The sequence below is a fragment of the Caretta caretta genome, chromosome 2, assembly GCF_965140235.1.
Source record: "Caretta caretta isolate rCarCar2 chromosome 2, rCarCar1.hap1, whole genome shotgun sequence".
NCBI classification, from domain to species: domain Eukaryota; kingdom Metazoa; phylum Chordata; order Testudines; family Cheloniidae; genus Caretta; species Caretta caretta.
Window position 1 is genome coordinate 17019841 of NC_134207.1, and position 25771 is coordinate 17045611.

Below are 25771 nucleotides of genomic sequence, written 5' to 3' on the forward strand. Positions count from 1 at the left end.
GTAGGGATTTGAAGTTGGGTCTCCCACATCCCAAGTAAGTGCCCTAACCACTGGGCTAACAGTTATTTGGGGAGCGGGTGGGGCATGTCAGCAGCCCCACCCCCTTCTCCTCCAGCCATTTGGTCAAAGGCTTAAATTATTAGTGTCAAATTCACAAATAGTTTCAAGTTCACCAAAACTGTATTTTCATCACATAACCTATTCATCCAAGAAACTTTGTCCAGCTCTTAGCAGAGGAGGAGCAAAGTCAGGTCTGATTGGCTCCTGTTGGAGCCAACATGTGGAGGCGGGGGCATCTTAGCCTTCCCACGCCCACAACAAAAAACAGTAAAGAAGAGAGGTGGTGTAAGCAGAGCCGATTGTGTAGACCCACCCACATCAGAACCTTCATCCCAAATTCAAACAGAATTTGAACTGAAATGTCTATGGATCAAGACTCTTATGTCTTTGGGGGTTTTCTGTCTCTGGTTTTCACCCACCAAATACCAAATTAACCCACAACTGATTTTTAGAAAGACAGTGAAACTCTCTGGCAACTTGGCCAGAAGTAACAATGAATGACTGCACATTTGCACCCACTCTGGAGTAATTTATGCCTGCATTTTAAATAATTAGCCAGTGTTAGGAACCATTTAAAGCTCGGTCGGTGCTGTGACAAATCCAAACATACAGACATTGTTATAAAAACACAAGCCCACCTTCCATGAGGAATCAGAGACTCTCCAGACTGAATAGATCAATTGGATCATCTTGTCTGCCTCTCTGAGGAGAGAGTCATGCCCCATAGCACATGTATTCATGTTTTTTCCCCAAACTTATGTTAAACGTGCCACCAGTTCCGTGAGAAATTACTATAGCAGAATGAGGGAGGAAAATTGCATGCCCTATAAATTAACTCTTAAACAGGAATTAGAAGGTATTTATGCTGTCCTACTGTACAAAAACAATGGGCCAAATTCTCCAGTCTGCTAAGGCTACTTTGCACTTCTACCCAAGCCACGCTCCTCCTGCGGCCTAAGGGGAGGAGAGGGCAGGGCTGGGAGGCATGGCAGGGCTGAGCTCCACTTCTCTCAATCCTCCACTGTTGTAAGGGAACTTACTTCATTGTTACCAGTGGTCTGAATTAGAGGGTGCCTCTTTTAGTCTAACTTATACTGGAGCCAAGAGACCCATAACCATGGAACAGCAACTGGCTCCTGGCTGTCATCGCTTTCCACTATCTCCAACTGCAAAGTAGTCAAGAATCTTTCCAACATCTGAATAGTATGGCTGAATAACAGCTAAATTGGGGACATTATTGAAAGGTGCAAAGAGGAAGAAGGATTGATCAGGCTTGATAAATGGTGTGTGATTGAAGTAATAGGATGAGATATAGGGAAAGTAAAATTTGGGCTAGACCTCAGGAAAGACATCCTAAAGTGTTTTTAGACTACAGCATAGTCCACTGGGAAACAGTGGAAACCCTGTTGCTTGGCATATATAAAATTAGATTAGACAAAACCTAAAAAATGTACTTTAAGCATTATAGACTAGATGAGCTAATAGAGCGGTTGCTATTTTTGTAAAGAAGGGAGTCAGAGTTTTCCACGTGACTACTTTGTTGCTAACAATAGAATCCATAGTGACTGGCAAAGCTGGAAGTTGAAATGCCCTTGAATCCTGACAAAATGAGTGTCATCTGCACGTTCTATTCTAGGAACTGTGAATCAGTTCTGTGCATGTGAGAGCTAGAATTCTGCCAAATGCATGATGGTTGTTTAAGAACCAGAGCAGATATTCAAAGGGAGAGGGATGCATGGAAAATAATAAATGAAGAACTGGAATGGTAGTTGGCAGCAAATTAGATATGGCTCGCAATGCCATATGGCAGCAAAAATGGCCAGTGTAATTTTGGGCTTCATACACGGAGACATCATGTGATGAAGCAGGGAGATACTAACTGCTCTCCATACTTCACTGAGGAAAATGCACCAACGGTAGTGCCTTTAAGTCTGGTCACCTCAGTCCCAGAAGAAGGTCAACAAACTCGCAGGGAACTGTGAAAAGAGCTAGACAAATGATTAGCGGGCTGGGGGGACTGGCTAATGAGGAAAGATTTAAAAGAACCAAATATGATTGTTTGGCTCAACAACAGCCTGAGGGTGGGGAGATGTATGACGATACTCTACAAGTGCTGGAAGGGCATCAATGTCGAGGAAGGGGAGAGGATTTAATTGCAGTATTAAAACAGCATATAACTAAGAGTAAAAGGATGACATTAAAAGAAGCTTCTGGAAATCCATCTAATGGTAAAATCTATTCAGCTACAGAAGAGTCTCCCAGTGGATGTGGTGGAAGCCCCATCATTTGGGATGTTTAAAACAACGTTTTGAAAAAGAACCAGAAAATGAATGGTAGGGACCAACCCTACATGGATAGGATGGTCAAGAAGGCTTAATGCCGGGAGGAGTTCTCCATTATTATTTTCTAAAATTCATGTAATAGGCTCAGCAAAGCACTTAAGGATACCTTTAACTTTAAGCATGTGAGTAGTCCTACTAATCTTGATTGAGCTACTCTTGCAGCTAAAGCTAAGCACCTGCTTAAGTGCTTTGCTGGATTGGGGTTTTGATGCAGAATTATGAAATCATTTTCATTTTTTAAAAAATGCATTGAAAGATTCAAAATTTTGTCCTGCTTTAAGCTGATGGAATTGCCTTAATGCAGATCTTGCCTTAAACCCCCCTTCACCACCACCCACCGTGTTATGTTTTCTCCTGGAAGTTGGATAGAATTGTCCTTATTTGAAACAGTCAAGTTAAACAGGGATAATACAATCAGAGATATTAATGTGTCAGTTGAGCAAATGGGGTCATCGTATATTATGTCAGACAACTTTGTTGCAGATACTGGCAAAACGCTTCAGGAATAATAATTGGGCTGCTCTGGAGAAGGCTGATAACCTCCTCCAAAGACTTCAACTTCAGGCTTCAAATAAAATATTGCTTGCTTATGGATGATCATCCTAACTTTCTGAATGCTGATTAATTGCTTATGGTAATGCAGAGTGAAAGAAATACTCTAAAATCAAGTCAAATTTACATAGGTACAATACCATCGGGTGCATAAATCAGAGTTCTCGTGATATGAAGACCTCTGAATTGCTTATCTGAGGTTCGCCTTCAAGGAGGAGATGATTCATTTGCCATCCCTGCCCCTCTCATTAATTCATAAGCGACAGTGGACTGGTGATGAGGATGGAGCATATCTGCATCAAAAGAATGGTCTTCAGCTGTCCCGGAGCTGGACTCAATGTGTCTGCTGGGGAGAGGGGTGAGGGTGCAGTGACCCAGTCCTCCCGGCTCAGCTGTCCTGAACAGGATGCTTCCTGAGTAACACCACTCATGCTAGTGCCGTGTTTGCTGGTGCCGTGTTTGCTGATCCAGTGGGGCCATAGCTGATGGGCGGCTCAGGCGTCACCTCCAGCAACAAGTGATTGTCAGACCACTCCGGAAGTCCATGCAAAACCTTGCCGTGTTGTTCTCTTATAGCAAGAGCTGCTAATGCTTAGACTCTCCACAGCACCTTGGGAAGTGTTATTTCTGCTCCTGGCCTTCAGGAGTGCTGAGTCTAGCTCAGGGATCGGCAACCTTTGGCAGGTGGCCCGGGCCAGTTTGTTTACCTGCCTCGTCAGCAGCTTCGGCCGATTGCAGCTCCCACTGGCCGCAGTTCGCTGTCCCAGGCCAATGGGGGCTGCAGAAAGCGGCGGCCAACACATCCCTCGGCCCGCGCCACTTCCCGCAGCCCTCAGTGGCCTGGAGCGGCGAACCGTGGCCACTGGGAGCCCCGATCAGCCAAACCTGCAGACGCGGCGGGTAAACAAACCGGCCCGGCCCACCAGGGGGCTTACCCTGGCAGTCCACGTGCCAAATGTTGCCAATCCCTGCTCTAGCTGATGCTATCCCCTGTGGAGTGTGTTGGGTGGGAGGGAGGGAGGGCAGGGGGTAAGAGTTTTGTGAATTTGTTTCCTAACTTATTAACAGTGCAAAGCGGTAGCTCTCCACTTTTTAGCTATACAGTACTATGGAACTGATGGTCTGAGATCAGGGAAGATTGAAAGGACCCTGGCAGCTCACATTTGCCTTGAAATCTAGTTTAGTTTTGAATGAAGGTTCATATTGTTTCATATTTTATCTGCATTGGTTTGTGTATCTCACATGCATACCCTTCCCAAAACAGCACCCTTGGCCAAGCTGGCCTAGCGGGAATAGAAGCTGAGTTATATCATCTCCTGTTTCTCTCCTTCTCGATGAGCAAGGTCAAACCTAAAAAAGCCGATTGTGTATTCTGCATGGTGAGAAAAGCAGAGTGACATAGGTTTGTCTTACAGTGCCACTGTGTTTGTGAGCAGGTCGCTGCTGCTGGACTGATGTTGGCCGGAGAGAATTAATGTACAGTGAAGAGGATGGATGAACGAGAGAGTCTTTTTAATCACTTTTGAGTGAAGATTTTTTATTTTATTTACGAGACAAGCAGGTTGTTTGGGAAAGGGAGCTTGTGCTATTTGTCCTGTTCTGATTTACTTTGTCTTGTGACCCACTGGTGATGCATGTTATCCACAGAGAAGAGGAGTCTGTTACAGCCCCAGCTAAGGAGGTGTGGTTCTTTTGGTCAAGCTGTAGCAGCTCATGTGTTTAGCTGTAGAGATCCCCGATGGATCAGCCAAGGTTGCAAAATGACAGGTATGTCTACAGAGTTAATGCAGGAAAACTCAGGGTGGGGAGAACATACAGAAGCTCTCTGTTCCACCCCCACAACCATGCAGATCCTAGCTGATCCACATAAATCTGAAGCGATGCATTTGGAGGTTTTGTGTAGCTTTGTTGCTTTGCCAGGGCTTCCTCTGCTGTAGCAGCCCCTGAAAGCTCCCATGTTGGGAGAGGGAAGCAAGAGAAATATTAATGTGGCCTCAGACGGCATATACATTTACAGGGATTCCCCATGAAGCAGGGGATCATGTGTAGTCCCAGGCCTGCTCCCTCCCCAGTTGCAGATCCTTGACCCTGCAGAAGGGTCTTTGCAGAATCCAGGGAAGGGAGATAGTACTGTGGAGAAGGCTGATCCCTCTGCTCAAAGCCACTGAACCTTGGACCACAGTATGGCCCACTTCTCATCCCTTCTGCTGTTAAATCATTTCAGAGAGAGGATAGATAACAACCTGCCTGACTCAGCCATACTGTGCAGCTGAAGACAACAGCCAGAGCACAGCATCTGGAATGTCCTCTCCTCGGTGATTTCAGATTGTTTAGATGCGAACTAGAATGTGAGAATACATTCCTGGCCCTCACAGTCCCCACCACGGGAGGGAATGGGAAGGGTTTATGAGGGGATCAGCAGGAAGATGTTTAAAGAACCTCTGTGTGAATGATCCTGGTTTCCCAGGGAGTCAAAGGATTTCAACAGGTTTGCGGCTGGACCCCAAGGCTTTTCTCCCTTCAGTCACGATGGCTGGAGATCTCCCCTCCTGTGGCTCTTAATTTGGGAAGGGATGATCCATGCATTGGTTTCAGAGTTTGTTAATGCACCCAAACTTGGTCTAAATCTACTGCAAAGGTTTGTTGAAGGTTGGGAACCAGACTAAGTTTTGGAGGCGTTTGGGCTAATTTTCAGATTTACCCACCTAATCCAGTCCTCAAGTTTATGGTTTGGCCAAAACCAAGTCAAACTCCGCAGGTTCAACCTCCAACAGAGCAAGTTTGGCACCACTGGTGAATTTCATGATGACTAAAATATTTTTCGAACCTCTTCTGACTTCGTGCTAGTGCAGACGAGGCTGTAGAGTAACATAGACCTGCCCAGCATGCCATATCTGAATGTGCTGGCTCTTTCTTTGCATCTTCTTTCCTGGGCTCTGCATCCCATCCCATCTCATTGTTTACATGTATTAGTTGCAAGCAAACAGAGAGACAGTAAGCCGGTGGGCAGCCACCCTAAAAATAAGCCCCAAACTACAGTTCAGTTCAAGTCTGTTCCTCAGAGCCAGCTCTATTAACACAAACAAAATTCAAAAACAAGAGCAAAGCAACTCAGATGGTTACACCGACCAGAGGCCATTCCAGCTGTCAGCAAGCTGTGGAGGGAGAAGATTAACCAACCCCAGGTAACTAGCATAATAGCAGCTTCACCTTTTGCTTTTATAGCCCCACTCCCGATCATCCATGTGATAAGCAGGGCACCTAAGTGTCTCCTTGTAACCCATGCACGCTGGGACTTAAGGAGAATCTTTAAAGCTTGTCCCAGTGATATGATACAGAAGGAGGCTATTGCACAGATTGCTTTTTTCTTTCAAGGCTGCAAACATTGGAATAAGAAATGGCAGCTTTTCCGAACTTGTGTCACAGGAAACCAAACAAATTAGTCAGACCGCTCTTAGGAAAAGGTTGCCTAGTGCTGAAAATCCAGAAGGCTGTGTGACAGGGTCAGGCCAGATGGCTACAGGAGAGTGATAGAAGGCAGATATATTAGCCCCAGGTTGAGTAGTTCCCTTTCCCTGGGTAAGGCAACAGGGAAGGTTCCAGAACAATTAGGAACTTTCTGGAAACACTTAAGACAGACAGGCTGATTAGAACACCTGCAGCCAATCAAGGAGTTGCTAGAATCAATTAAGGCAGGCTAATCAGGGCACCTGGGTTTAAAAAGGAGCTCACTTCAGTTTTTGGTGCATGTATGAGGAGCTGGGAGCAAGAGGCACTAGGAGCTGAGAGTGAGAACGTATACTGTTGGAGGACTAAGGTGTACAAGCATTATCAGACACCAGGAGGAAGGTCCTATGGTGAGGATAAAGAAGGTGTTGGGAGGAGGCCATGGGGAAGTAGCCCAGGGAGTTGTATCTGTCACACAGCTGTTCCAGGAGGCACTGTAGACAACTGCATTCCACAGGGCCTTCGGCTAGAACCCGGAGTAGAGGGCGGGCCCAGGTTCCCCCCAAACCTCCCAACTCCTGGTCAGACACAGGAGGAGTTGACCTGGACTGTGGGTTCATGAAAATGGCCAAACTGAGGGCTCCGTGAATCTCCGAGGCAAGCAAATCCGCCACTAAGCGCAAGACCCACCAAGGTAGAGGAGGAACTTTGTCACAGATGGCATTTGCGCAACCTGATACTGCTGACCCAGCACATTTAGAGCCAGCTTGTCAGACTCTCTGGGGATGCTTGCAGTGGTGTTGCTTTGGACCCTGAAGCAAAGAGCTTTTAAGAATGTGTCTGAAGGAGAGGGAAGAGGAGGAGGCCTTGCTTATTAGCTGCTGCCTCTTTGCTTGTACAGGAAGGGAACAGAGAGAAAATCTTCTACTTCAAAAACTGCTCTTATGACATTGCCTTTAAATGGCCCCCGCTTTGAAGTACAGATTTCTTCATGATGCTACAAATTCTTGCCCTCTTCCTAGAAGGAGATAGGTTCCCCCCCCCTTAGGAAAATGGGAACAAAAACAATTGTAATGAACTCCTGGCAATGCAGAATCTAAGGGCAAGAGACCACAAGCTTCCAAGGTGACTTGCAGGATTAGCCATTGTAGAAAGCTAGTGTAGAATTGCAGGATTAGCCATTGTAGAAAACTAGATTAGCTCTGTTGATTAGAGAGATAAGGTGGATGAGGTAATATCTTTCATAGGACCAGCTTCTGCTGGTAAGAGACACAAGCTCTTACACAGAAATTTTCTGAAGAGCTTGTAAGCTTGTCTCTCTCACCAACAGCAGTTGGTCCCATAAAAGATATTACCTCACCCACCCAGTCTCTGTAATATCCTGTGGCCAATACTGGAAGACAATCACGACTACTTCCTTGTTAATGCCAAACACACAGATGCTAATTTGATTGTTCCTCTGTAGTTTAACCCCAAAAGGTCTTTGTCTCTAGAATCTGGGGGTTTTTTACATTAATTGTATGTGCACTGATGACTTGGCTTGGGTCTTCTGCGGAGACTGATTATTGCACCTCTGGATCTAAAACCACGAGCTTCTAACGGCTTGACCAGGTGCATTAGCTTTGAGGCAGTAGTAAACTTATAAACCACTATATGTGATCTAGCCACTAGAGGGGGACAAAAAGCACAGTGTTAGACATAGGGTTTGCAAGATTAGATTTTACTCTATAAAGGTCGGAAAATGTCTATGTCAATGGGTACGCTGAAATCAACAACAACAAAAATTCGATAACAGCAGGAGTACAACCTACCCTGCACTTACACCTGCAGGGTTCAGGTGTCAGTGGCCCTGCAGCAGGGCAGGGGGCCTTCTGCAGCCCCGCTGTCGTGGACCTGCTCTCTCTCACTCACTAGCTGGGAGTGCAGGGAGTCTCTGCCCTGCCCTGCCAGGACCTGCTCAGAGTCCCTGCAGGCGCAATGTACAGTGGGGACGCTGCAGTCCTGGCAGGGTAGAGCAAAGACTCCTGGCCAAGACTGCAAGAAGGAGGAGGATGAGCCCCCAGCTGGAGCCATTCAGCAGTGGGGTGTCCTCCTGTGTGGTGGTGGTGGGGGAGGTTCATCCAAACTGCTGACACTCTGCAGAAACTTTAATTAAAATAGATAAAAATAAAAATCTATTTTTCCATCAAAATTAAATGGATTCTTCCAGGCCTAGACATGTGCTAGCCTATTGTTGCTGAATGACCCAGAGGACTGGTAAGGAAACCGAGCCTTCCACTTCTAGGGTCAGTAATAATCAAAAACCAATGGGTGGGGCAGCATGGTCTGGAACAGGGGTAGTCAGTTGTTTTTTGTCAAGGTCCAAATTTCTTGGTCAAGGTATAGTCAAGGGACTCCAGAGAAACATTTTTCACATTGCAATAACAATAATATTAATGATAATAATAAGTAAATAAAAAGATTTTGCGGTCTGTTCAAAAGTGTTTGGTGGTCTGGATTTGGCCTGCGGCCCACCTATTGACTACCTCTGGTCTGGAGGAATGAATGCAGAGCTGGGTCTTCAGATGTGGCTTTCAGCAAATCTTTTCACCCTTTTGGTTGAGTTTTCCATTGGAGAGGGATATGGCTCCCAGACTGCTCTAATAGGGCATGGTATGGATTCATGAGTTAATGTTTTTAGGGGCTCTGTACAAAAGCCAACTATTGTCATTACATATCAGCGGTTCAGTGAGACACATCCAATGAGCTGGTGTTCATATTTCATGCCTCCACCTCACTGGCATCTTTGTTGGCATTCTCAGAAGAAAGGCTGAGGATCACATGGGCATCAATGCAGCTCTCCTATATCACATGGGGCGGGGGAGAGCTTTGTCCAGGTCCTTGTGGGGGCACATGAATGAGGCACATGAATAGCAATGTCATTTCCTGTGCTGTGCCTGTCTGCAGGCTAGAGTGCACTTCTATTTCCTGGGCTGTTGGGCTGGCACCTCTACTTCACACTGGTTCCACGTCCCACTGGTGACATTGGCTGGCAACTCTTCCATAGAACTGTGAGCACGGTGTGTGGTTGGCATGGTTCATCAACGCCACAGACACATGACCCTTTTGCAGAGAGAGGGAGTCCCTGGTGTATGCCTACCTGCCATACTCCAGATTGCAACCCTCTGTTTAGGCTGCATTTCTCCTCACATCTTTTCCTCTAGGCACACGCCATCTGTGGCGTCACCAAGTTGTAAGATTTCCCCTTCGGCCTCCTCCTGACACTGGCCAAGATGGCCATCCATCTGTCCAGGAGGAAACTCAGAGAAGATGTTTTCTGGGACCTTTCATGCATCTGGGAAGAGCTCTTCTCAGTAGCATCCACTGACATCTTGGACTGTCTCAGGACAGCAGGCATTATCCAGAGTTCTCTTCTTGGTGTCCCCCCTCTAGATCCCTCATTTTGACCCTGTGACATGTATCCCTTCCCTGTTTTTTTCATTTCTTATACCCCCATGATCTGTTGATTGCTGGGTTCTGTAGCTCCTCCCTCACCTGTATGGGTGCGGCTTTTCTTGCTTTGATGGGCTTTGTCCATCAATGCCATTTATTAAGTAGGCCGGCTTCTGTTGACTTGAGTGCTCTTGCAGGGCTGGGCCCTTAAGTACAAACTTTCTGCAAAAGTAACTTCCCTTGAATATTTTCTATATGTATCAATAAACCTTTCATTATCTTAGTAACTTAAAGGAGAGGTGAGGTGATCTAGGGCCAGATCCTCAGCAGGTGTCAATAGAGCTGCACCAATTTACTTAATTAGAACTGCACTAATTGATGTCAGCTGAGGATGTGACCCCAAGTCTCTGAACGGAGCCCTACGGAGATTGTCCTGTTTGAAGAGGACTACATTAATGTGAACTAGGAACCTTTTAATACACACCCATAGCGTCCTCACAGACAAGTTAAAACGCAGCACTTTAGTGCATTTTGTGATTTACACCCCGATAATGCAAACTGCAGGGCAGTATAGACAAGCCCTAATGTGAGCCATGTGCATCAGGGAGCAGAACTTTGGTGGTGTTTGTGCCTCTGGCCTCTTAATTTTCTTCTTTCTGTGAAAGGAGTCTCTCCACTGGAGTCCCTCCTTGTGGCCAGGCATAGCAGCTCTCCCCCCATCTCACAACCCCTGCCAATGGCCACTCTGGTGGTCCACCTCTGCATGGGCTTCTGATTATGTCACAATTTAGGTCCACCCCTTCTGGGGTAACAGAGTCTAACTCAGGGATCGGCAACCTTTGGCACGTGGCCCATCAGGGAAATCCGCTAATGGGCCGGGACGGTTTGTTTACCTGTACCGTCCGCAGATTCGGCCGATCGCAGCTCCCACTGGCTGCGGTTCGCTGTTCCAGGCCAATGGGGGCTTTGGGAAGTGGCTGCCAGCACATCCCTCAGCCCACGCCGCTTCCCGCAGCCCCCATTGCCCTAGAACAGCGAACCGCGGCCAGTGGGAGCTGCAATTGGCTGAACCTGTGGCTACTGCAGGTAAACAAACTGTCCCGGCCCGCCAGCAGATTTCCCTGATGGGCCACATGCCAAAGGTTGCCGATCCTTGGTCTAATTATAAGGTGATGAGTCTCTCCTGTGCTGGGCTCCAGCCAAACTGCAAGCCAGGAACCAGTCTGGTAATTCCAGGGCAGGTACATAAGCTCAATGGAGGAATAGCAACTCTAGGGCAGCAATTCTCAACCCGCGGCCCAGTTAGCATACAACATGCTAAACGCCACAGGACCCGCAGCGGGGTCTGGGCAGCTGGGTGCTGCCCAGGCCAGCATGGCGCAGTATGGGGTCCCTGCAGGGTCTGGGGTCCTGACTGTCCCCCGATCCCCCCTCAGCAGGGTCTGGCCAGCCAGCAGGGATCAGGGGTCCCCTTACAGCAGGGTCCAGGGTAGGGGTCCCTGCCTTCCGCTCCACACTCAGCTCTCCACTCCTGCCCTCACTCTGTGGAGGGGTCTCTGGGTGGAGGGCATTGAGCATGGGGGGTTGTGGGGGAGGTTAGGTGGGGGGCCCTGTGGTTCTCAACCTGTGGCCCAGGTAACATTTTGTGAGCCACATATGCGGCCCACAATGATAAATAGGTTGAGAACCGCTGCTCTAGGGCTTGGAATTCTTGCCTGCCTGACAGTGGTAACAGACTCCCCAAGCCTTGCTCTCGCTCCAGCCCTGTTCCTAGTTCTGCTCTCACTCCATTGACTCGATTCTGGCTCTGACCCCTGGCACCAACCACTAGGCCCAGCTGCCACAGCTCCAACCACTAGCCATGACCATCCCCATCATGGTTTCTGACATCAACAAATAAAAGTCCAGTGTGCTTATATTAGGTCTCCGACCCCAACTCAGGGCCCTATGGTTCTTCCATTCCCTTGGCTCAGGGCTTCCAATGTCCTTATCCCCTTATCTCAGGGTGAGGGCTTCACACCACTTTCTCTGTTGGCTGGTAGGTGAACCCAGGCCTTCCCCATACACCAGGTTCCAGTCCAGGGTCCCTATAGCCAGCAGCCAAGGTCTGCGCCACAAAATTCCTTACTGCTGCATCCCTGGACCTCTTCCTACCCAGATTTTCTCAGCCCTTCTCCCCACAACCTCTAAATTCTCCCTTGTCTCACGCCAGGTCTCACAGGGTTCTCCCCAGGAAGCCCCCAGTAGAATCTCAAAGTACCAATTTCCAACCTTCTCAGGCTTCACTTTTCATCCCCCTCTGCTGTGGTTTCCCCTGCTTTGTTCCTTAACTGAACACTTCCCAGGGCTCTCTCCCTGGACATCCAAATCCTGCCCTTCTTTCAGGGCACACCATCAGAGCCTTCTCCATCCTAGTGACTGCTCTATGCCTCCCCTCCTCTCCGCCAGCCTCCTCTACTCAGGGTAGGATCCTAGGGCTTATTCTCCCCCTGAGTTTTCTCCCCACAACCTCTCTAGTCACAAAGAGGGACTGCAAAGTTCTTTCCTCTCCTCCCTACAGTCCCTTTCTTTCTTCTTTTCTTTTCCTGTCATTTTATGGCTCAGCAGCCTCAACATGTGAGGCTATGACTGTCACCTACCACAATTTTTACATAATCAAAAGCTTATGTCTGCTCACCCTGTCCTGCATCCTTTAAAAATACACTGTAATGCTTTTTTAATGCTACCCCACTTTCCCTGTTCTCTCACCAATCCTTTCAGACTATATTCTTTCACCTTGACACATCTCAGTTCTTCATAAAGAGAATCTTTCTTTTTGCATAATTCTCCCTGCGTTGCCACAGCAGATGGTCAACTGTTTCTTTAACTTTGCATGTTTCGCACAACCCGTTTTTGTGCACATTTAGTAGATATAAATTACCATTTAGGCCACAGTGGCCTGTTAGCACTGTAAATATAGTTATGGTGCTTGTTCTGTCATAACTGGGAAGTATAACATTATCCTTAAGTCTAGGACATATCTCATAGAACCGTCGTCCTTTTTTCTCTTTGCACTCTCTTCATAGTTAAGAACAATATTTTGTCATTCCTGCTCTCTGAGGTTCCCTTACTGATTGCTGTTATACTCAAAGAGTCAAACAGGATAGCAGTTGTAGCTTGGCATACGTTCCTTAGCCAGGTCAGTGCCAACAGTATGCCCGTGTATTCGGCCGTCATAATGGCCACCAAATTGGATAGTCTCATAGATCTCTTAATTCCAAATTCAGGGATACAAAAGGCCATTCCCACACTACCAGTGTCGTCATCTTTAGGTCTGTCAATACAGAATGGACAATGCTGATCCCATTTGCCATATATAAACTCATAAATTTTATTTGTTATGCTGTCTGGAGTGGTGCACAATGATGTGTGCCAGCCACAGGGCAGACTGTTAAAAAGCAGGGCAGAAATCCCAAACTGCTTCTAAACTCTATAATTAGATTTCACCAGCCCTGTCACAAGTGTGAACTCCTAAAGCACGCTAACAGTCTTACCATGGAGTCACAGATGGTCCCCTTGGGCATTCCAGTCTTTCTTGCCACTCAGGCAAGCTGGAGTATGTGATAGATGGTCACTTATGCCAAAAAAAATCACGATAATATTCAGATTGCTCCCAGTCCCACAGGACCAGTCACGTACCCCAGGTGACTTGTACTCAGATGGCAAACCAAGGCCAACACCTGTAGCCAATCCTGTAATTAACTAAAGATAAGAAATGAGAATTATTTACAAGATTAAGCAGGTAAGCATACACATACAAGTGAGGTACAATCTTAAATTCAAAAGGTAATTGAAGTTTCTATAATAAGCAAGCTTTTATGTCCTTTGGGACTAATCCATGCTAAGCAGCTTGGGGATCTCTTGCTTATGCCTAGGAATCCTTGCCCCTCAGAGGTCAGACAGCATAAAGAGGCCTCCATTTCTTTTGCTTAGGATTTTTATTCCCCCCTTTCCCTTGAGTCCAAGCTGATGGGACAGATGCTCCTGGACGGAACGTATTCGTGGTGGGGCGGGGGAGGGGGGGAGAGCAGTCGACAAAGTCTCTACTCCACAGTGGCCCATTTGGATTCAATAGTCTTTCCTGGTGGGCAGGAGCTAACACTTCTTGGGGTAAACTAGTATTTCACACTGGGTAGTGCTTCTCCCCTGACTGTGGGGAATTTATAGTCTTAAATATTTGTATAACATTACCTTATAACATGGGATGCAAATATTATAGGTAGGGTTAATACATGCAGCATCCTACAAGCGTTCCATAAAGTCTAAACATATGGTTATAACGCTAGCGTCTCTTTTGATAATGCTAACATACAGGTGAGCCACACTGGTTTCCAGCTATGCGATTGCAAGTGTTCAGTGAGGCCTAGGGACCTTGGCATGAGCCGGCACCTGGTCTGCCAGCATCACAATCATATCTGATGGCTCTGCTTTTTCCTTTATCTTATCATATAATTCCAAATTCACAACTGAAGAGACAACTGTCCAGGTATAGTTTGACTGCTCATGACTGACGATTTCAATCTCTCTCGGTCCTTCCTTTTCACTCATTTTCCACTCCCTCCCATCTTTTGACCCTGTTAGCATGTGGGAGTAGGTGACATCCAGTTACATCTGATCTATTTACTTCCCAACCATCTTCATATATTTGTTTAGTATTCTTATCTTCACTGTTTCCATTAATCTTAGCCCAAAAGGTTAAATGTAACAATTTCATCCTTAAACATATAGTAGCTCCTTGCTTCACACACAATGGTGCTGTAACATTTTACCACATGGCATTAACCTGTGCTTGGGCGTGGATCAGCTCTAATTCTTTAACTGTTAATTTCAAAGATGAAGATTTCAAAGGCTTGCCTCCATAATCTATAACTGGTTTTATTAGTGCCCTATTCAGCATCATCAGTGAGTTCTTATCTCTTGTTCCCAGCAATACTTTTAAGCAGATTCATCCTCTTTTTACATTTACACTGGATATTAACTATTTGACCCTTCCAAATTAGTTTATCAAACACAAGTCCTAAGAATGTAAAGTTTTGAACTGGCTGAATTTTCTCTGCATAGAAATGGAGGTTCCATGCTTCCCCAATCTTTCTTTCTGTGAAGATCCAGTCCCTTTCTGCTCTCTACTTGCTCTATTTTTTTATATTAACCACCTAGCTTCTTCTGCAGCTTGCCTTCATCATTAATTAAGCCTCAGCCACCCTCCAGGTGCAGCCAGTTAGCATAGCTGACCTCTGAGGCCCATATCAACCCTTTCAAAGCCTAAGTGGGTTACACACCCCATTATATCTGCATTACAAAAAAAGGAGAGCACTAAAATTTTCAGTGCAAACAAGGGTTTGTGAATTATTAATGCCTTCATGGGTTTTTGACCTCCTTTGTAAAGTTCTTTGAGATCTGCTGATAAAAAGCACTAGATGATATTATTGGTGCCAAAATGTTAATTGCACAGAAATGTTAATTTAATGTTTCTTGGCTTTCAATACATGCCAAGTGGGTTTGCTTTATTGTTACTGCAATGCCATTTTATTAGTAATGATTATTCTATGCATTTCTAAAGTGTCCATCATGGTGGTAACACCTGAACACTCTGCATAAGGCAAATCCTTGGAACATCTCAATGAGATGAACAACAAATGGAAAATCTCAATGAGATGCTGTCCTCCTTCCACAGAGTCAGTGATAGAATGATTCTCTTTACCTTTCCCATATTGTGAACCACTTTTCCGTGCCAGGACCCTCAAACTCTGGGGTTGAGCCAGGGTCCTCTTCCCACTTAACAATATGGGAAGGGCAGGGTAGTCTTGACCCTAACACTGCCTGTGCCTCCCCCAGGTTCAGAACCCTTGATTCCAGTGACATTCCATCTCCCTCTGATCATGGATGGGGGATCCCTTTAAGGCCTCTGTGGGTTTTTTTAAACCAGCTCTTTTTAAGTGGATACAGTGGTAACGATGCCCAATTTCTCCTTTTATGTTAATCCAGATTTCTGATAGTTCTGGGGTGTTTGATCTTAGCTGTCCTAACAACTTTCAAGGAATATGAAACTGTTTCAGGAGACTGGCTGCTGCTGTTGGTAAGTAGACTGGGACTGCAATGTCATGCTGTTAACGTTCTTGGATTAAATTCAGCAGTGATGAAAACTCATTACCACTGGTGACCATACACTCTTCAGGGTCCCAGACTCACTACAGGGCAGGCTCATGTACACTGCAAGAAGTCCATAGTATTTACTGAGGCACTTCCCCACATCCCTCCTAGGCTGGGGTTCTGGAATAGGCGTGGTAGGTCACTTAGGTCTCTCTCAAGCTGCCCAGTCTGGGCCAATAGTCCATTTATAATCAGGCAAAGAAAAGTAATCCCAAAACAAACTCAGTAGTCCTGAGCAAGGCCTACTTCCCACAGCAGGCTCTGGTAGGCTGTGGCCTTTGCAGGGGCCCTGGGCTGTTCCTTTTCCTCAAGGAGCAAAGAATAGGAGGTCTGTTCTCCTCCCGACCAACCAGCACATGAGCTCTCCTCCTCCCCTTTTAAGTGGCCCTTCATTACCTGACAGCAAGTGCAGGTGTGGCTAGGCAAGGCTGAGTGGGCCCACAGCAGCTCATTAACCCTTGAGGGCTCAATGGGGGGGGTTGGTATACCCCATCACACTATGTGATTTAGTAGCCTGTGTGCAAAAAGCTGATGGTCTTCAAGCAGTGACTGTGTTTTTGTGTACCGCTGAATGCCTGAGGTATTGTCAGCACTTGATAGATTATAACAACCCGGGACTAGGAGGAAATAATGGATGGGGAAAACTTTTTAGATCCTATAATTTTAGGATGGGATTTTCAATAACACCCAATCAATGTTGGCCTAATTCTGCTCCCACTGAGGTAATTGGTAAAACTCCCATTGACTTTAGTGGAAGCAGAGTTAGGCCTAAGCTAAGCACTTTTGAAAATCTAACCCTACGGGTATGTCTAAACGTTAGCTTCCCAGCCCGGGTGGATAGACTTGCACTAGCGGGGCTTGAGTTGTACACTAGAAACAGCAGTGTGACAGCTCAGGTTCTCAAGCCCACCCCACCCTCTGGGTTTGAACTCGGGTGGCTAGAACAAGTGTCCACCAGTGCCACAACACCCACACTGCTAGTGTGAAACTCTACCCGGGCTGGGAGACTCGGTCCAGCTGCAATGCAGACATAAACCTTCTGGTCTCTGCACGATTTTTACTTCATTCTGCAATGTTCTGCTGATTTCAAGCTCTCATTAAAGGGATGCCATCAACTTCAAAATCACACATCTGTCTGAAGAGATTGTACCTGGTAACGCTGCAAGCAATGGTTAAGATGACTAGCCTTCAAAGATTTGGAGAAAATAAATCCTTTTCTCTGGGTTTTTTTCAGCTTGTTTTATGCAGGCGAGAGCCCTGAGCATATGCTGTAATCAGTCAGTTAGTCAGTTTCCCCTGTTGTTTGTTTGGGTCTTTCATGGTGTGTCTTTGCTGTAATTAGACACCCACAGCTGGCTCCTGCTAGCTGACTTGTGCTTGCAGGACTTGGGCTAAGAGGCTGTTTAATTGTGGTGTAGACATTTGAGATACATCTGCAATCTGAGCTCTGGGAACCTCCCACCTTGCAGGGTCCTAGAGACCAGACTGCTGCCCGAACCCGAACATCTTCACCGCACTTAAACGGCCTCTTAGCCCAAGCCCCATGAGCCTGGGCCAGCTGCGGGCTTTTGATTGCAGTGTACACACACCCTCACACAGCAGAAAGGGAGAAAACAAATATGATGCACAAAAATTTGCTAGTAGCTTTAGCACAAGTGCAGTAAATGAAACTACATTGAAATAATTTTGTAAGACTGATTAGACTTCGAGTTGATGGTGTCACTTTAACAAAAAGTACCTATAGTCAAAGTCCAGCCTCCACAGGGTAATCAGAGGGCTGCTGTGTTAGCCCAGCCTTGCATAAAACTGTCTCCCAGCAAACCATAGTAGCAGCAGTATGCTGGGAATTCCCCATCTGCCTCTCTGTTCATCCCAGTGACATACATGTGAATTCTGACCTGAATTAAACGTGAATGTTATAAGAGATGATCATTTTTGCTCCTTTACGATTTAGAAAGAGGGCTGGAGAAGTTTTACCACCCCTCCTAGCTCCCCACAGTGTAGAGCACAGAAATGGGCCGATTGGGTGAGGTGGAGTGTGATGTGCTTTGGCCATCCTGCCCACCCTTGGGTGACCATTAGCCATTGGTGCAAGTTAGAGCAGCCCCCAAGTTCAGCTGCAGAGGTGGTGTAAAGCCGCCTTATGGGCTGGAGCATCTGAGGATTCAGCCCTTTGTTATGACACAAATAATGCAACGACACTATGTCCAGAGACTCAATGCCAGTTATTTCAGACAGTAATGGCAAAATTTTACATGCTTCATTATGACCAGTAAAGAGATTTGATTTAAAAATTAATTTACCAGTGACTTACGGGCATGATCTGCAACAACTCCAAGAGATTAGGAGGAGCTCATATTTGACTATTCATCTCAGAGATGGGTCTAAACCAAAACTCTGCTCCCAATTCACCCAAACACTGGTAAATATGAATCTCATTCCAGATTCCAATTTCCCAGCTCAGGTCTATCTGTATACATTTCAAAAAGCACAGATTATTTGTACATATACTATAGGGACATCCAGGGTCAGATTTTCAAAAGGGCTCAGCTCCCATCTAGGGACCTAAATGAAGTGGACACATTATCAGAAGTGCTCAGCACCCAGTTACTCCCTTTGAAAACAATGGAGAATTTCCCCTCTTTCATCACTGAGGATAATGGGAGATGCCGTGTGCTGAGCTTTTTTGAAAATCTGGCTATATATATATATAAAATCATAGACACGTGCACACACTGTTTGATCCAGCAAGCAATGCATGTCCAGAATTCCTGCAAGCCTTGTTATGTGTCTAAGAATATAATTTGTGTTTTTGATACAGGAAACATTTGCTATTTTCATCTTTGGAGCAGAGTTTGCCTTAAGAATCTGGGCTGCTGGGTGTTGCTGTCGCTATAAAGGATGGAGGGGGAGGCTCAAATTTGCCAGGAAGCCTTTGTGTATGTTGGGTAAGCACAAAATCTTTGATTGTTCTCCATATGTCTATCCTTTTCTGTTCTGAGTCAGATGTGATTGATGTCTAAAACCCCATGAATGACAAGTACAAAGGCCCAGGATGCTAAGAGTTCTGCCCAGTTTAGAAAGAATTATAAAGTACCTGAAAACCTGGATTCACTTGAGAACAGTGTTCATGGTTTGACAGAGAGTTGGAATTGGATACTTACTGCAGAATCTGCTCAGGTGTTCTGCAGGATCTCAACAACTTTAATTCATACACTGTTATAGTTTGAAAAATCACTGTAAAATGGCGCATCTTTACTGAACGTATCTGTTCCCTTTGTACCTTTGAGTTGTGTCCGCTTACTTTACCGACACAAACAAGCTTTTACTGCAGTGTGGTCTAATGAGCACTGAAGTAGGAATCACGAAATCTATGCCCAACTCTGTTATATGATCTTGGGCCAGTCACTTCTCTCTCTGTGTCTCTGTTTCCTCCACCCTGCCTTGTTGGTCTTGGCTGTTTAGAAATATAAGCTCTGCAGGGCGGGGGCTGGGACTCATATTTTTGTGCAACACTTTGCACAATAGGGTCTCAGTAGTGGCCTTCAGGTGCTATTGTAATACAAATCAATAATAATACTCGTATTACTATTTAAGGGCCAGTATAGCTTTGGGTATGCAAGCTGGGGTTTGTTCTGTCTCATGTATAATCATTAAAATTGTCATCTAAATTCTAAGCACAGACTCTTTATTGATGGCAATGTAAGGAGTGAGAAGAGCTCAGTTGCATATTTAAAATTCTGGATTAGAAAAATCATCTCTTGATTTGTAAATGACACCAACTCGTTATGGAATTATTCGGAGAGAATGAGTAAGAAACTGACATGGTGTCATTTCAGACACTTTGATTCTAAATACACTTGAAAGATGCAGTGGCTAAGAGCCCTGAGAATGTTTCTGACATAATTGCTACCTATTTCCACTGGGATAATTATGGTCTCATAAAGGTCCATAAATTATAAAAAAGCAATCTGCATTTCAGACCTCTTTAATTGATCAATAAATTGGTCCTGTCTCACTCACAAAAATAAAGCACTGGCCTTAAGAGGTTAACCTGGACAGCCAAGCAAATTGCCAAAAACTAGGGGGCACCAGTAGAAAGAGGGGCTTCTTGTTCTCTAACCACTATGTTTTGGTATTCCTGCTTTCACTATTTTCAACTTACAGAATATTTATCCTCTGGTTTGTTTGTCCTTCTGATTCATTAACCTGTATTTTTCAAGACTGATTCTCATGTTATTTTCTGCCCCTTTCTCTAAACCAACTCAGAATGTGTCCCATATCAAATATGAGCTATGTAGATTATCTGGGTCCCAGATTGGTTCTGCCAGTGCCACAAGCTGTGTTTGACTCACAGGTGCCTGTTTAATTGGCTAAGGACAGCGTTCATAAGTGGGTTTCAGATCTTTGCTGCGGATTTTACAGCACAAACAAATGGAATGAAGCAGCAGATGATGGTGTGACACTGCACCCTATATTCATCCTAGTGGTATGATTATGATACGATTATGACATAATTATGATGCATTTTATACAAGATATGTCATGTGAGGTGTCATTGGAAAAGTTACAATTTGCTGAATGTGATTATTGTAGTGGTAGGCATGTATCGTTTTTGTATCTGGAGTTATGAATATTGACTATGTCTCTGTATCTCAAATGTGGTTACACTTGGGTGACACCCACTAAGCAACATGATCCCAGTCTAGAGCGCTGATTGTGAGGGGCCTATTCAAGGTAATGAGGATATTAAGGGAAACTATTGGCCTTGGGAGAAGCTTAGCCCCCACCTGGTGAGCCTTCCTGAGACCGCTTCAGACAGCCTCTGGATAATGGCTGCGAAGACTCAGCAAGGCGTGCAAGGGCATGTGACCAGACCACATGACACAACTCCATTTTGGTACCTTCATTTTTCCACAAACTGGGCTAGGACCTTAGCTTGGAGCAAAGGGTTCCCACCATATGGAGAAACTATAAAAGGTGGGGAGTGACATCATGATTTGTCTTCATTCCCCCACAACTCAACCCCTGGAAGAACCTCTGACAGACAAAGACTTGGAATGGGGGAGGGAACCAAGGCTGCACAGCAAATGCAGCCTGTACCTCAAGAATCTGAAAACCTGCTTCTGTCATCAGTCAGGGTGAGATATTGTTGATTGCAATCCTGTCTAGTATATTGGGCTTAGTTGGCATTTTTGTTTAATTTCCTAGGTAACCTGCTTTGATCTGTTTATCACTTATAATCATTTAAAATCTATCTTTCTGTAGTTAATAGGCTTGTTTTATGTTTTATCTTAACCAATATGTTTTAAGTGAAGTGGTTGGGAAAATCTCAGCTCAGCTAGCAAAGGCTTGGTGCATATCTTTCCCATATCAAGGGGGAAGCAAACTATGTTAATGAGCTTGTGTTGTACAGATCCCTGTGCAGTGCAAGATGGTATAATTTTGGGTTTATACTCCAGCAGGGGTGCAAGGCTGGGGAGTGGGGAAATCGGCTGGTGCTCCATTGTTGATCTACCAGTGGCTTAGGTAAAGCACTCAGGTAATTCAGTTGGGTGTGTGGCACCATCTGCTATCGTGTTGGGTGATAACAGTCCCTGGAGAGGCTGGCTGTGTATCATCAGCAGAGCAGTGTGAGAAAGACCAACCCAGCTGAATTATTAGGGGGCACAGTGGTTCCAACAGCTCCCAGACTGCACCCCGGGGGTACAACCCATCACAGATGAGTCCACTTTTTGATCAGGCTTTGTTCTCCTTTATGCTGTGCAGATATCTTCGTGTTGATTGCCTCTGTGCCAGTGGTAGCTGTTGGGAACCAGGGCAATGTTCTGGCGACATCGCTCAGAAGTCTGCGCTTCCTTCAGATCCTGCGGATGCTCCGAATGGACAGGAGGGGAGGCACGTGGAAGCTTTTGGGATCAGCTATTTGTGCACATAGCAAAGTAAGTGAGGAGTTCACAGAATTAATCTGAGTTATGGGGAAAAAGCCAAAAGCAGAGGCAGATCAGACACTTGAGGAGAGTATTGCCTAGTGTTTAGAGCAGCAGAGTGGTAGTCAAGACCCTTGAGTACTATTCCCAGTTCTTCCGCAGATAAGCTCTGTAACCCTAGCCAACTCTCTTACCCCCTTGTGGTCCTGTGAGATTAAATTAATCCGGGCTTGATACTGCACTGTTGAAGCCAATGGACATTTTGGGCTTGACTTCAAAAGGAGTTGGATCGTGCCCTTATTCATAAAGCATGTCAAGCTCTTTGGAAGAAAGCCCTATATAATAGTGACGTGTTAACACAGGCTTCTCTCTAGCTGGCGTCCATTAAGACTTGGATCTAATTTCCACTCAGTGCATCAGATTAAACTTCATTGAGGGGCAGCTGTATCCGTCTGTAGGGGGCGGGGGATTCCATTGTTACCATTTGGGAAGAAATTTAAATTCACCAAATGGCCAAGCTGACTTACCCATCACTGGAGTCCTGGTCCAGGAGCTGATTTCTGATACTTGATGGAATTGACAGCTGCATGTCAGTAATCACTGTCCCTTCCAAAGGCTTGTGTCCGAAAGGCATCATCTGTCCCTTCGCGTATTGTCCCTTGAGAAATATTGTAAAATGCAGCGCCTGGGTTCATCTATCCCCCTATGCCACTTATGTGAAATGAGTCAGAGAAGTTTGGTGTGGGAGGGTGGTGGGAAAAGACTTATTCCAAAATCACAGCAGCAGTTCAATGCATAATGGTTTGATGCTGGTTAGCAGAAGTCAAGTAAGTTTCCGTGGGAGTGGTAAATTTATTTTCACCCATAACGATGGGTCAGATAGTACAGTGATGGGTGCTAATATATTCTCCAGCTGCCTCTGGGTGTGTTCAGTTACAGGGTCAGACCCATTTTGGTCCATATCAGGTAGTTATGCTGCCCTTGCACCATTATTATATAGGATTAGATGATAAAGGGTTACCTGAGTGAAGAGCTCTAAGATGGGGGTCTGTGTGTTGGCCTGTGAGTTACCAAAGTTATGTATAACTTTGATTGGAAGGTCTCATCTCTACATGACATTCTCAGAAGGAAATGTTTTAGAAGGTCCCTTTATTGCCATGGAAAGTGAAAGTGCCAGACCACACACAATAGTGAATCTTTGCTTCTTTCTGATAGCAGACTGGGATGCGTTCTTCTCAACTGGGCTTCATTCCATAGCCACATTTACCTCCATCCTGCACAAATCTGCTGCTAGTCTTGTAGCAAATCATTTATTTCTGCTAGAAATGCTGCCTCAGGAGACTGAGGTTTTAGAAAAAGTCACTTATGCTAAAGACATTGCCACCATGTCTTTTTTATGCTTTGCAGGCTGCTAGTTTTCCAGAGGGCCTCCTCTGGTCTCTTTCTCAGATTGTATCCTTCCACTTGGGCCTTAACAGGCTGAGAAATGTGTAGGGTTGCGAGAGTGTTTGCTAAAATGGGCACTAACGTTTAACAATCAAGTCTAAAAACGCGGTTTATTAGTAATGTCCCTTCAGTGATTGCAAACCACAAATTTGCTACAGAGGTTGATTTACCGTAAGACATTTGTAAAATTCTCAGCTACAGCATCCCCCATGATAGGTGATATGACCCAGGACAGAAAAGGAAAATCATGCCACAGGGACAGCTGTCTGTCAAGTAACCAGCACTCTGTTGGAGCTCTACAAATTAATAATAACCGGAAAGAATATCTTCTTCCCACTTCTGATGAAACATGGTAACCAGGATGCAAGCTCTAATACACAAACTGCATCTGCATGGGAATCAGGGGTTCTCTTCCCACCCCTGTCTCTGTCTGATTCTGTGACCGTGGGCAAGTCAGAAGTAGCTGATGTTCAGAAGTGCTGCACACCTATAGCTCCTGTTGAGTTCTGCCTGTTGGTGCTATTGCAGTGCAAACAAACATAAGTGCCCTAACGTGCTGGGTGCTGTACAGAGATATAGTAAAAGACAGTCCTGGCTCCCCAAAAGCTTATGAATATGCTTGAAAATCAAGCTACCTTCGCCCTCCCCACACATAGATTTAGGTGCCTAAAGCTCTCTGTGTCTTCATTTACACATCTGTAACATTGGTATAATCCCTCCTCGCAGTGGTGTTGCAAAACCAGGGCCAGGTTAAAGCCTAGGCAATGTACATCCATGTTTAGGGCTCCCCCTCAGCTCGTTGGATTCCATCAGAATCTCAATTTTCTCATTTAAATCCATAGTAGGCTTCTAGCCTGATGGTTGTGAAGAAAAGCTGAGAACTGTGACCCAAGTGTAACTGATGCAGTGATGGCTGCGTAAAGCCTGAAACAATAGCTTTGAGTGGTTAAACTGCCCCAGGCATCTCAATGGCTTGTTATCTCCCAAATCCATTGCTGTGGGCCTTGCCAACACCACCCCAGCAGCAAATTCTGTGTGTTGTGGCAGGAGCAATGGAGTGCAGCAGGCCCAGTCCCTCCACCTAAGCAGTGTCACCCTGACTGCTGGGGTAAGTGTTGGAAGGCTCCCCAACTGCCACACTGCCTCTCTGGGGTCACGAAGAGGGGATGTATGTGACGCTCCTGTGAGGGGAAGGGGGCCCCGTGGGACTTCCCCAACTTCGGTGGAAGGGAAGTGAGGGGACCATTGTCAATGACGGCCAAGGTCGTGGTGCCAGGCCCCGTGCTATGATGTGTCTTGGGCCTTAATCCAGCCGTGAGCCAAACTACAGCTACAAATTGCTTTGTAGCAAGGTGCTGTGTAAGTACTAAGTATTGCCACAGCTCTGCAGTGTGGAACAGCCAGAGATGCACTATGCTGGACCTGGACTGCAATCCAGACAGAAATGACAGTCCTTGCTGTTTTATCCTGTGTATCTCTCGTCTTTTGTCACTAGACGTCTGGCGCTGCCATTGCAGAAGCTGGTGCTGTTTTCAGTCTCCTCATTTTCAATCTGTTTCTTTTCCAGGAGCTCATCACCGCTTGGTACATTGGGTTCCTGACCCTTATCCTCTCCTCGTTCCTTGTTTACCTGGTCGAGAAAGATGTGCCTGAAAAGGATGCCTATGGAGTCGAGATGAAAGAAGAGTTTGAAACCTATGCAGACGCACTGTGGTGGGGGCTGGTAAGCAGCTGTAGAAACTGTCTCTCATTTGTTAGTTTAATGGAAATAAAGCTGCCTGGTTGAATTAGGGTGTGAGGGGAATGGAAGGGATTGGGGTAATATATTCAAACACACCTAAATCCCATTCTCAAAAGTGATTTGGGTACTTAAGAGCCTGAAGTCTGACTGAAAGTCAATAGGATGTAAGCTCCTACGTGCGAAGAAAGTCCTATTTACTTTCAATCACAGTTAGGCTCCTACATACCTAAATCACTTTTGAAATGGAGACTTAGGTGCCTAAGTCACCGAAGTGCTTTCGAAACTTTAACTCTGGAACTTTGTTAGCTGGAGTCTAAGGGCCAGATTTTCAAAAGCCTTCAGCACCCAACAGCTCCTATTTATGCACCTACATGAACTGGCCAGATTTTCAAAACTCAGAACAGTGGGAGCTGGTCCTGTGCTTAGCCCTCTTTGAAAAGCTGGCCATTTAGGTGCCCAGCGAGAAGCAGAGGTTTTCTGGCAATCTGTCTCTAACTGTGGGTACTGAGCTCTCTTGGAAATTTGGCCCAGAATGTCTGGTGAAGAAATCCCTAGGGGATAGATTTTCAAAGGCTTAAGTGGGAGTCGGGCGCCCAACTGCCATTGACTTTCCCTGGAATTGTGCTTCTGCA

At 45.7% G+C, this 25771-nt stretch overlaps 1 protein-coding gene across 2 annotated transcripts in view; it reads left to right on the top strand.

The window, feature by feature from the left end:
- KCNQ3 (potassium voltage-gated channel subfamily Q member 3) overlaps positions 1-25771 on the top strand; it is a 272480-nt gene that overhangs the window by 207129 nt on the left and 39580 nt on the right. For both annotated transcript variants that reach the window (XM_048841688.2, XM_048841689.2), the window contains 4 exons: positions 15858-15948; positions 18844-18970; positions 21792-21964; positions 24966-25121. In XM_048841688.2, the coding sequence (XP_048697645.1) occupies positions 15858-15948; positions 18844-18970; positions 21792-21964; positions 24966-25121 (547 nt within the window). The remainder of the gene's footprint in view (positions 1-15857; positions 15949-18843; positions 18971-21791; positions 21965-24965; positions 25122-25771) is intronic.